Genomic DNA, 12,100 nt, shown 5'->3' with positions numbered 1-12,100 from the left:
GGCCTTCCTGTCCTGCGCTCTCTCCCGGAGCGTGCTCAAGTTCATATTCATTGCATCGGTGATGCTATCTAGCCATCTCATCCTCTGCTGTCCCCTTCTCCTTTTGCCTTCAGTCTTTCCCAGCATCAGGGTCTTTTCCAGAGAGTTTTCTCTTCGCATTAGGTGGCCAAAATATTTGAGCTTCAGCTTCAGTATCTGTCCTTCCAATGAGCAGTCGGGGTTGATTTCCTTTAGGATTGATTGATTTGACCTCCTTGCAGTCCAGGGGAGTCGTAAGAGTCTTCTCCAGCACCACAGTTTGAAAGCATCAATTCTTCGGCACTCAGCCTTCCTTAGTCCAGCTCTCACAGCTATACATTACTACTGGGAAAACCATAGCTTTGATTAGACGGACCTTTGTTGGCAAGGTGATGTCTCTGCTTCTGACTATGCTGTCTAGGTTTGCCATAGCTTTCCTCCCAAGGAGCAAGCGTCTTTTAATTTCATGGCTACAGTCACTGTCTGCGGTGATCTTGGAGCCCAAGAAAGTAAAATCTGTCACTACTTCCATTTCTTCCCCTTCTATATGCCAGGAAGTGATAGGGCCAGATGCCATGATCTTAGTTTTTTTAATGTCTGTGTATTGTTTCCACATGACTGTATTGCTGCAGGGGGCAAAGCTGCATTGACTGAATTATTTCCTGAGAGGGGGGAACATGGGACTCCTATAAGGGACTACCTATACTGCTGCTGTAAAGTCTACAGCTATAAAATTATAGAAACAAAATGTGCTTGTTTCTGTGAGCTTTGGCCATTGGATGGTATAGAAATGTAATAAATGAAATGAAATGAAATAATGATAGAAGACTACATGGAATTCCCTTTACAGGTTAATGCCGAAACACTACCAGCATATACTTGCCTTTGTTTTTCCCATTCATGAGATCAACAGCAATGCCAAGTTGTTACCAAACATCACCCTGGGATCAAAAATCTATGACAATGCTTTTAATCCACGGAGAGCTGTTGAAGTCACTCTGGAGCTCCTCTTCACTGCAGAAGGGAATCCCATCAATTACAACTGTGTTAGGGAGAGGAAGTTAATGACCATCATTGGTGGTCTCACCTCCCAAAACTCCATGCAGATGGCCAACGTATTAAATACCTACAAGATCCCACAGGTATATGTGTTCATAAAGGCCAGATTGACACCTCATGCCATAATGATATGATCCCATCCTGGTGACACTATATCCACTGATACCTTGTAGTGCACAAAATGACATCTGTTGGGGTATTTTGGATAATACAAACTAAAAAGTGGGAAATAACATTAGGCAAGAGGTATGCAGAATACGTAACATGCCCCAACAGTTGTAAATGCACTTCAATACTGATAAAACAAACACTAGTGTAGATCTAGCCCCAGATGCATAGGGGTAAACTTTATGTATTTGCCAGATTTATATGCCACATTTCTCTAAGTTTCCTAATGACAGTTCTTTCTGCAGCTAACAGTAGCAGTAAAACCGATGCTACAATATAACCAATGTAACAAAGCTACCAGCAGCAGTGAACATTTCCACAGATGTTAAAATGCCAGAAATATCAAAACATGTATAGGTCGAGCGGACAGGTGGTAGGGTTCACTCCTCTAGTTTCCTCGTCCACCTTGTCAGGCTACAGCAACTGACATTCACCCAACTAAACAATACGGAATGGCGCCTTCGACGCATGTAGAGGCTGACCTGCAGAAGTGGTTTCAGATGAGAAGCCATCTCCATCTGCCTTTGCAAAAGCGATGAACAGTCTCATTAGGCCTTAAAAGAGGAGTTGGCAACCAGTGCACCCTGAGACACCTTTATGGGTGGCTGCTGTGGTGCCCCACATCTCCCACTTCCACAAAATAAAACCACCACCACCCTTTTTTAACCAGCAGCTGGGATTGCTGCAAAGCAAAGTGAGGCCTTGCGCTGCTGCCGTCTTCATTTCCTATGAATGGTTCTGGGCCACACATGGGGAGTGGGGAAGGGAGGGCAGCAGGAAGCCAGCGGGGGCCGGGGAAGCCAGGTAGGAGGAAGTGGGGCAGGGGGCTTTCTATGACTGTACATTTGAATAGATGGGGGCTGCATTTGTGTGAGAAAGAGCAAGGGAGTGAGAGATGATTTGTGGGTGGTGGGATTTAGGAGACATCCTGAAAAAGAGTGAATGTATTTTTGTGTGTGTGCTTGCAGTAAGGAGGAGGAGCGGGGATGAACGTGCATGCATGCATACATGTGTGATGGATACATGAGTTGCATGTGTTTGTTTCTGTTTGAATTGATGGTGGATGGGTTGTTGGGGACATGTATCTATGTGTGTGCGTGTGTGTGTGTGAGAGAGAGAAAGAGAGAGAGAGAGAGAGAGAGAGAGAGAGCATCTGTGAGTGGTGACTTGCAGAAAGAAAGATCATGTGTACGACTAGCAATCCAGAGTGAGAGAGAGAAAGACATAGGAAGAAATGAGTTGTCTGACAAAGGAGGGGCGGTGAGAGAGAAGAGAAAAATTCTTTGCCTTCTGTGAAATAGAAGTGGTTTTCGATACCATCGACCATGGTATCCTTCTGGATCGTTTATCTGGATTGGGCTTAGGAGGCACCATTTTAAAGTGATTCTGGTCCTTTCCGCAGGAGCAGTCTCAGAAGCTGGTTCTGGGGGACTTCGGTTCCACCCCATGGCCATTAGCCTGTGGGGTGCCACAAAGTTCTATCTTGTCCCTCATGCTTTTTAACATCTACATGAAACCGCTGCGGGAAGTCATCAGGAGGTTTGGGCTGAAATGTCATCCGTATGTGGATGATACTCAGCTCTACCCCTCGTTTCCATCTGCACATCCCAGGGAGGCTGTGGAACTCTTGGACCAGTGTCTGGAGGCTGTTTTGGGATGGATGAGGGTGAACAAGCTGAAACTTAACCCACACATGATGGAGGTACTGTGGGCTGGAAAACCAACTACTTTGGATGGAGGTTTACAGTTGATCTTAGATGGGGTTGCACTCTACCTGAAAGACCAAGTGCGCAGCCTGGAGTCCTCCTGGACTCTGAGCTAACTGGGGAAGCCCAGGTGGTGTCGGTGTCGAGGAGAGCTTTTTTGCAGCTTAGGCTGGTATGCCAACTGCAGCCCTATCTGGAGAGGACAGACCTTGGGTCAGTTATCCACACACTAGTCACATCCAGGCTGAACTACTGTAATGCACGATACGTGGGGCTGCCTTTGAAGATGGTTCAGAAACTCCAGCTTGTGCAGAATGCAGCCGCTCAAATATTGGTGGGGGTGAGGTGATTCGATCATATAACACCTATACTGCGCCAGCTGCACTGGTTACTGGTGTGTTTCTGAGTCCAATTCAAAGCGCTGGTTTTGACCTTTAAAGCCTTAAACAGTTTGGGACCAAGTTACTTGAAGGACTGCTTGCACCCATATCAGCCCGCCCACACTTTAAGACCAGAAAGAGAGGCCCTTCTCCTTTGTCCACCTGTGAGAGCAGTCAGGTGGGTGAACACACATGAGAGGGCCCCACATCTTTGGAACAAGCTGCTGTCGGAGGTCCGCCATGCCCCGTCACTGCAGACCTTTAAGAAGGCCGGGAAAATAATTGATTATTAAAAAAATATTTAGAATTTACAGGAGATAGGCCAGTTTATGAAGTGAAAAAACAATATGCAACCCATCAGGGAGTGCAAAAGAACGTCACACATAAATGAATCTTAGAGGAGGGAAAAAATAGATGGAACAATGTATGCAGGCAAATGTCATCAATGGGCCAAGAGATGAGTTCTTGAGCACTCCGGGGAAGGTTGAGGAAGACTGATCCAGGGTTCAATATGTATGATCCAGGAGAATTAGTCCAGATAGAAACAAAACAAAAACATAAAAGAGTGAAATCTGAGCCTCATAATGAAATAAACAGTTTTAATAATAGAGAATGGACACCTCTCCAGTCAAGGAATCCCCTCTCTTAAAGAAAAGACCAAAGCAAGCTGATATCCAAAGGACTCCAGGAAAAGTAAAGATTTGCTAGCAAATATTGGATGTAAGGAAAAAGCAAATCAATCAAGGAAAGTGAAGAAGTGAGCCCCCTTACTTTAAAAAAAAAAAAAATTCCTGACACCTCAATATGTCTCTGCTTTCTGATTGGGTCTTTTTTTTTTCTCTCCATTTGTCTCACTAAACTTTTGGTTCTGTATTGGGGCTTGATGGCATAAACTTGGATGGGAGTGAGGAATTTCATTTGATTCACATTTTAATATAAGCCAACCTAATTTGTACTTTTCCCAATGTTGCAAAGCTGTTCTCTGATCAAAAAATCCATACAAAATGTGTTCAGTGGGGGAAATTCTGTATGACAATGCATAAAAAGGGGTAGCATAAAAAGGCATATATTAGGAGAGAGAGAGAGAGAGACCCTAATACTTGCCTTTTGTATGCTATATCAGTTTGTATGCATTTTCCCGAAACGTTGGTTTTGTTTCCTTCCATTTCTGCATCAGCTTGCAATTTTTTAAAATGTCAATTTGTATGCATTTTCCCAAATGTATTCAAATTCACATTAAAAAAATCAAGGTGATGCAGAAATGGAACTAAACAAACTTTTGCTTGAAAAATTGTGAACATTACAGAATGTGAAACAGACAAATGCATCCATCCCTGGTAGAAACCTACAAAGGCAGTTTTCTATTGTTTTGGAGGACTGACATCATTTCAAGTCTTTTTGGAGTACTGGGATACATGTAAGGCCTATTATAATCACCCAGAGTGGCTGGACATAGTGGAATATCACACTATGTATCTTCTTTCACACTGGGCTCTTGCCTTAGCCTGGCTTTCAGCTTCATCAGCAATTCTGTCTTCTGTCTTCTCCACAGTTCAGGATCCAGGCATATGTCTGCCCTCAAGACAGACAGGCCCATTTTGTATATCAAGCCATGAACCAGACTTTTCTCTTGACTAAAGTTTTCCCCTCCCTCTCTATTCAGTTCCGTAGCTTCTACAGCCCTCTGTTCCCAGTACATTCCCCCGCTCCCAAAATTAGAAGAGCTACACTAGAACAAAGGGGGGAGGACAAGTGTGATGGTACTATGCCTTGTGTGATTGGTTGGGGGATCTTAGTACACCACAGTGCTTGAGTTGCACAAAGTTAAGTTAGGTGGAGGTGTTTTAATCTTAATGGTTTTGGTTCCAAAAAACTGCTACTGGCTTTTCCTTTTAGGATTGCAGCCTATTTCCCACCAAGCCTTCAGATTGAGCAGTTTAAGCCATTTTATCAGTGGTTCAGCCCATCTGTAAGGAAGGCATCTGCATATACCTAAATTCCTATCATTTCGATTACAATAGACAGTGTGTATGTTATAAACTTTAACTACATTAGTTGCCAACAGCTCACGCATTTTCATCTAGAACTATTGCTCCTGGCTGCTTACAAGTTTCTTGCATAAACAGCTTCCTTGAACACACATATATTTTAGTCATGGTGCTAAGGTCATGCCCAGAAATCATGCATGGAAGCCATTATGGCTGTGCTTCTTGGTCACTCTTCCTTGGAATAATGGGGACACAACTAACCCAGTCAACTTTCAACCCAGCTGTATTCCACGCAGCTACAGAGTTCAATGTCAAGTTGTTTGAAAACATGAGTAATCAGGCTTCTTCACCTTCCTGCTTAGAATAATCCACTTTCTCTGTGAAAGCCTTGACAGTAGCAATGGCTCTTAGTTAGACTGCAAGAATTGGGCTATAATAAAATATTGCTAGCATCATATCCAGTGAATTGCAGAAGTAATTTTATTTTCATCAACAAATAAAATCCTGAATGCATTTCTGTTTTTGTCTTTTGTTTTTTAACAGCTCAGTTATGGCCCCTTTGATTCAGTGTTGAGTGATAAAAATCAGTTTCCATCTTTCTTTTGGATGGCTTCAAATGAAAACCTGCAATATGATGGGATTGTTCAGTTACTGAAGCACTTTGAATGGAACTGGATTGGCCTCTTAATATCAGATGATGAGAGTGGAGAAAACTTTCTTCGAACTTTGCGACCAAGGCTCTTCCAAAGTGACATTTGCATTGCTTCAGCACAATCCATTCCAGCAGTGTCAATGTATACATCAAATGATAAGTCCTTTGTGATAAACCTGGAAAAGATAGTTTCTAGTATACTTTCATTGAGCAAAATCAATGTGATCCTTGTATATGGGGACATTCAGTCTATGGATGGTTTAAGAATAATTCTAGAAGATCTTGAATGGTTACAGATGCATCCAGTGGATCACAGGGTTTGGATCATAACTGCTCAGCTGGACCTTACAGCTGATTTCTCTTGGAGAAGATTCTCAACAAAATCCTTCAATGGTACTTTGTCATTTGTGCACCACACAACTGTGGTGCCAGGATTTCAGGATTTTATTGACAAGATAAATCCTTTCCAGTTTTCATTTTATTTCATCCATCAGTTCTGGAGCACTGCATTCCTCTGTTCACTCCCTCAATATGACCTGTATATACGAGGTGCAAAAAAATGCACTGGGGAGGAGAAGCTGGGGAGCCTCTCTGGCTTTGTGTTTGAGATGGCGATGTCTGGCCAGAGCTACAATATCTACAATGCTGTCTATGCTGTCGCACATGCTCTCCATGCCATGGATTCATTGATAACCAAACAGAAAGCAATGGGGAATCAAGAGAGACAGAATCTCTGGGAGGTTCAGCCATGGCAGGTAAGACATGATTCATCTCAGATACAGTTCAGTTGTAATGACCTACTTAGTGTGTGTGGAGACAAGTGTGCTGGCTTTGCACCCTCTCCCATCATTCTTTTTACCATCAATTTGTGGAGTCTGACTGTCTGCAGAGGATTCTAGAATGCTGGACATGAAAATCTTAAGGAGAGCCTCTGTGGATGAAGTCTATCAATGGCAATTAGCCAACATAACTAATATAATGCAAGTTGCTCAGAAGCAACTGTAGGTAGGAGTGTGGAAGTCAGCAACACTCAAGCTTCCTAAGGTTCTCCAAGTTCCACCTGATAGCTCGGTACAGTTCATGTCCGTATCAGATTGTGAGCTTTTCTTTTCTTTTCTTTATGTGTACTTGGGGCCATACTTGAGTGCACATTCAAAAGTGTGCATATTCTCCTGTTGATTAAAGTGTGTTTTTAAAAAGTATTCATTTTGCATGTGTATCTTTCTAACGTACACACGTTTTGAATGCATTCCCCACCCCACAGTGAACAGCATCACAAGATTTGGAATTTTTGAGCTTTGACCACCGATGGCACTTGCGCTCGCAATCAGCTTCGGGAGGTGCAAAGGTCGTAAATACTAGTCCTACACAACTGAAACGAATTTCTTATACATCACTAGTCTATTTGTTTTACGAGGAACAAGCTTGATACTGTGTTTTTAGTCAATGTCGTCCCCATGGTTGTGCACTCCTATCCCAGAAGGAAAGATTAAACTGTTTGGGACTTTTCAGTTTGGAATCTCACAACAAAGTTGGGGACATAGAAGGTTCATTGCTACAGGAAGTGCTGATGAGGGCTACTGGCTTAGATTGCTCTAAATCAGATATAAGGGAAATTCATGAAGCAGGTGCCTATCAATGGCAATTAGCTGAAATAGCTAAACAAAATACTAGTAGCTCAGAGGGAACAGTAGGGCAGGACTACTGCTGGTGGACTTCCCAGAAGCAGCTGGTTGGACAAGATCTGAAAGAGGAAATGCCTTCAGTCTGATCCAGCAGTATATTTCTTTTTTAAAAAAAATACTTTTTATTCTATTCTTAAACTTTACAAATGAAATAAACAATAGCAACAACCCAATCATTATATACAGTTTGCAACAATACAGCATTATTAAGAGGACATGGCAATAACAAAAGAAAGAAGGGGAAAAAGGGGGGGGAAGAGAGAGACGGAAAAGGAAAAAAAATCAAAAGAAAGACAAGGGGGAAGAAAGCAAAAGAGGAAAAGAAAAAAATATGAAAAAGTTACTTCAAGGGATTAAATTTAAACTTCATTACACACAGATTTCAAGTATCTATTTCAAGTATCACAGATTTCAAGTATTCTATTTAAAAAATTATACCTATATAATTGCCATTATTATACTTTAATACAGCGTAGGCAATCAACCTTAAATTTCAATATCATATAATCAGTCTCATAACATGGAAAGAAGCATACGAATCATTTCCACTAAGCATATATTGCCCTTCAGTTAATATATAATAATAGAGCTTAAAAATTTAGCCAGCAAAAGATATTACTAATCAAAGTCTCATAATAATGCAAGTAATAATAATAGTAAAAAAAGAAAAGAAAAAAAAGAAAAGAAAAGGATAAAAAATAATAACAAATCACTAATATATGTTATACTGTCTATATTTTAAATAATATCATTTCTGGATATATATATATATATATATATATATATATATGAATGTGTACATATCTATACACACCCAAATAAAAATGTTATATAAAGTATGTCAATCCAGCAGCATATTTCTTATGACTTTTGTTTCTACAAGTCAGATCCTGAGGAAAAAGTTCTACCTGAATGCTGCCTGGGCAAGACCACCTGGGGAATTCTTCAGGGAGATCGTATGCACTGTAATAGTGTTCCTCCTTCCCTTAAGATAGCCATTTTTGAAGTGTAATATGTTTTACATAATCTTACCTGGTGACTCTTGGTCATGTTTATCAACTGGCAACTAGATTATGCAGCAAATTTAAGAGATGTAAGAATACCCTATTTCCTGCTGTGTTCAATAAGATGTAAACCTTTCAATTCCAATCTAGCTTCACTCATTTCTGAGAAATATCCACTTTAACAATACTGCTGGGGAAGAAATATTTTTTGAAGACAATGGGGATGTGACATCTGGATATGAAATCCTCAACTTGGTCACCTTCCCCAATCAATCCTTCCAGAAAGTCCAAGTTGGAAGGATGGACCCCAAAGCTCCTGATGGAAAAACGTTCATCATTAATGGTAGTGCCATTGTTTGGAATCACAAGTTCAACCAGGTATTATTTTATTTTATTTTATTTTATTTTTGTAACTGAGTTCTAAATGTTGGAATCTAAGTTAAGCAGAAGTATATTATTATCCATATGAAGAACAAGAATTGAATAAGCTTGTGAATAACTATTGTATGAATATGCATAAAGAATTAGAACACTTGTACAAAAGGACTGGAGTTGAAAATCAGTATCTATGAGGTTATTTCCACCATAAACATCCTTTCTTGTGGTTACCTCAGGTTCGTCCACATGCCAGATGTTCTGAGAGCTGTCAGTGTGGATACAGAAGGATTATTCAGCATGGAAAAGAAGTTTGTTGCTACAATTGCACTCAGTGTCCTAAAGGAATGATTTCAACCCAGATCGGCAAGTGAAAGTATCTATAGTTGTTGGGGTTTTTTGGGGTGGGGGTGGAATACCAGTGCTCTAAATCTGGGCTTACTCTAACCCTAACGTACAATATATAAGTGAACACAACTGAAGGTGCCAATGAAATTTCCATTGGCCATCATGAGCCAGGCATATTTTCCCCCTGCTTTCCTTTCTCCTTTTCTACGAGTATGATGTGCCCACTACATGAACATCACTTTAGGTCTTGGCACCAGTGCAAGGAAAAAAGGCACTTTGAATTTTTGCAATCTCTTCTCCCAAAGTTAACATGTTTAGAGAAAGCTAACTTCTGTAATGTCATCACCATTAATATAGTGGGATGGAGATAACCAGTGATGAAGGGAATCTATCTCACAGGTAGAATCTGGGAAAGGTGTTGTTTTGTTTTGTTTTGGGCGGGGGAGGGAACCCACTGCTTACATGGGATCATTGAGGTAAGAGAGTCTCTTGCAGGGGTAGGCTTTTGCCCCCAATGGTAGGTTGCTTGTTTGTTTGTTTTCACTGTGGAGTCATCTGGGAGGGACTGGGACCAGACATTTTTCCATTGAACTCTCTGCTGGCTGCTACTCCATGATGGGAATCATGACTGGAACCCTGTAGTCTTCTAAACATCAATCACTTGTTACTCTGTCACTCTTCACCAAGTGGAGAGATTATATTTGTTCTTGGGGTAGGGGACAGAGGAGCAACAGAAGAGGGCTCAGGGTGCACCAGGGATTGAGATGAGGGTGTTGAGGTGGGTTGTTTCCACCTCAGTTCTGCTCACCACAGTTCCCAGCAGGTATAACTGGGCACCCTTGCTTCCTGTTCATGCCCCTTCCCTACAAGGTGCTGAAGGAAATACTGTAGTTTATTTATGAATGGCCAAAGGACAGAGACTAACTTTCCAAAGGGAAGAGAAACACATAATTAGTGGGAAAGAAAGGAATTGGCTTCTGAGAAAGTTTTGCTAAATTCTAAATGTGCTAGGTATTACCAAAGGGGGGGGGGAAGGACTGCTTTTGAAAACTATGCTATTTCTGTCTTCAGCACTTTGTGAGATTCACTTCTAATTTTCAGACAGTGTGCCAGGACGTCACATGTCCCTGATGCTAATGTTATAGTAGTTCAAAGGAAACCCTTTTCATTCATTATTGATGCAGAATCCCTCACTGATGATTTAGAAAGTTCTATTTTACAGGCTCAATGAGATATTTTGATTGGTGCCTCAAGGGCTGATACACTCAAGTTAAAGCTGGAAATGCTTTGTACATTCTGGAAATACTGATACCTTACTTACTTATTTCAGATGCAGACCAGTGTGAGAAATGCCCTGAAGATCAGTATTCAAATGAGAAACAGGATAATTGCATCCCCAAAACATTCACCTATTTATCCTATGGAGAACCCTTAGGAACCGTGTTGACTTTTTTTGCTCTTTTCTTTTTCATGAACACAACTGTAGTGACAGAGACATTCATTCTGCATTGGGAGACTCCCATTGTCAAAGCCAACAACAGGAACATCACATGTATGTTGCTTTTTTCACTGCTGCTTTGCTTTCTTTGCACCTTCCTTTTCATTGGCTGTCCTGGAAAGGTGACCTGCCTTCTCCGGCAAACTATGTTTGGCATCATTTTTTCTGTTGCAATTTCTTCTGTGTTGGGCAAAACGATCACCGTAATTCTGGTCTTCCTAACCACAAAACCAGGAAACAGGGTGAGGAAGTGGGTAGGGAAGAGACTGGCAGTATCAGTCATAATTATTTGTTCTCTTATTCAAACTAGCACCTGTGTTACATGGCTAGCAACCTCTCCTCCCTTCCCTGAGTTTGATATTCACTCTCAGATCAGTGAGATTATAGTGCAATGTAATGAGGGCTCAAACTTCATGTTTTATACTGTCTTGGGCTACATGGGAGTTTTGGCCTTCATCAGCTTCACTGTTGCTTTCTTTGCCAGGAAGTTGCCTGATACGTTTAATGAAGCCAAACTGATCACCTTCAGCATGTTGGTGTTTTGCACTGTTTGGATTTCTTTTGTCCCCACATACTTGAGCACCAAAGGCAAAAACATGGTGGCTGTGGAGGTCTTCTCAATCTTGGCTTCTAGTGCTGGCTTATTGGGTTGTATCTTCCTCCCCAAGTTCTACATTATTATCCTGAGGCCATACCTAAATACCAGAGAACATCTAGTAAGGAAAAAAATCAGGTCTACTTGACTGATCAGAAGTTTTTCTTTTTCAGCCATTTCCCTTTTGGATAAAACTGCAGTGAGATGAAACTATTCTAGAACCATAATGGTGAAGGAGACATTCATCATGTATATCCTCAATAGCCATGTGTGCCATTGTTTTATGTACATATAAAAGTTGTCTGACTCTCTAAAAATAGTAGGTTAATGATTAACCATACAACCTTATTGCCAAGAAGTAAGAGTGAAACCAGGAACCTACAACACTGATCCAGATCTAATTTTCTTCTGTCAGGATCATTTCAGTCTGAAACTGGCAGCTCTTTGCCTCTGGTGCCCCTTGTGGTTAGCCAGCTCAGGCCTCATTTATGAGTAAGAAGATGCAATTTTGTCATCTCAGGTCCCAGCCTGGCTCCAATGCTCGTTCTGTGCAGTTTATTGGTTCGTTTTGACCTGGCCTATCTTTTGCTGTTCAGACTTGGGCCTTTGCCTGGGCAGAAACCA

General features: G+C 41.3%; 1 protein-coding gene across 1 annotated transcript; it reads left to right on the top strand.

The window, feature by feature from the left end:
• Nucleotides 1-872: 872 nt before the first annotated feature.
• LOC146342328 (vomeronasal type-2 receptor 26-like) lies at nt 873-11,624 on the top strand. Its single transcript, XM_084807799.1, has 4 exons — nt 873-1,160; nt 8,811-9,038; nt 9,275-9,401; nt 10,714-11,624. Exons 1-4 carry the CDS (start codon nt 873-875, stop codon nt 11,622-11,624), a joined length of 1,554 nt encoding a protein of 517 aa, XP_084663925.1.
• The last annotated feature ends 476 nt before the right edge of the window (nt 11,625-12,100 follow it).

The sequence above is a fragment of the Heloderma suspectum genome, chromosome 6, assembly GCF_057233095.1.
Source record: "Heloderma suspectum isolate Gila_16-S chromosome 6, 16-S_ref, whole genome shotgun sequence".
In the NCBI taxonomy this organism is placed as follows: domain Eukaryota; kingdom Metazoa; phylum Chordata; class Lepidosauria; order Squamata; family Helodermatidae; genus Heloderma; species Heloderma suspectum.
Note: the sequence above shows the minus strand (reverse complement) of the source record. Positions and strands in the feature narration are given on the sequence as shown.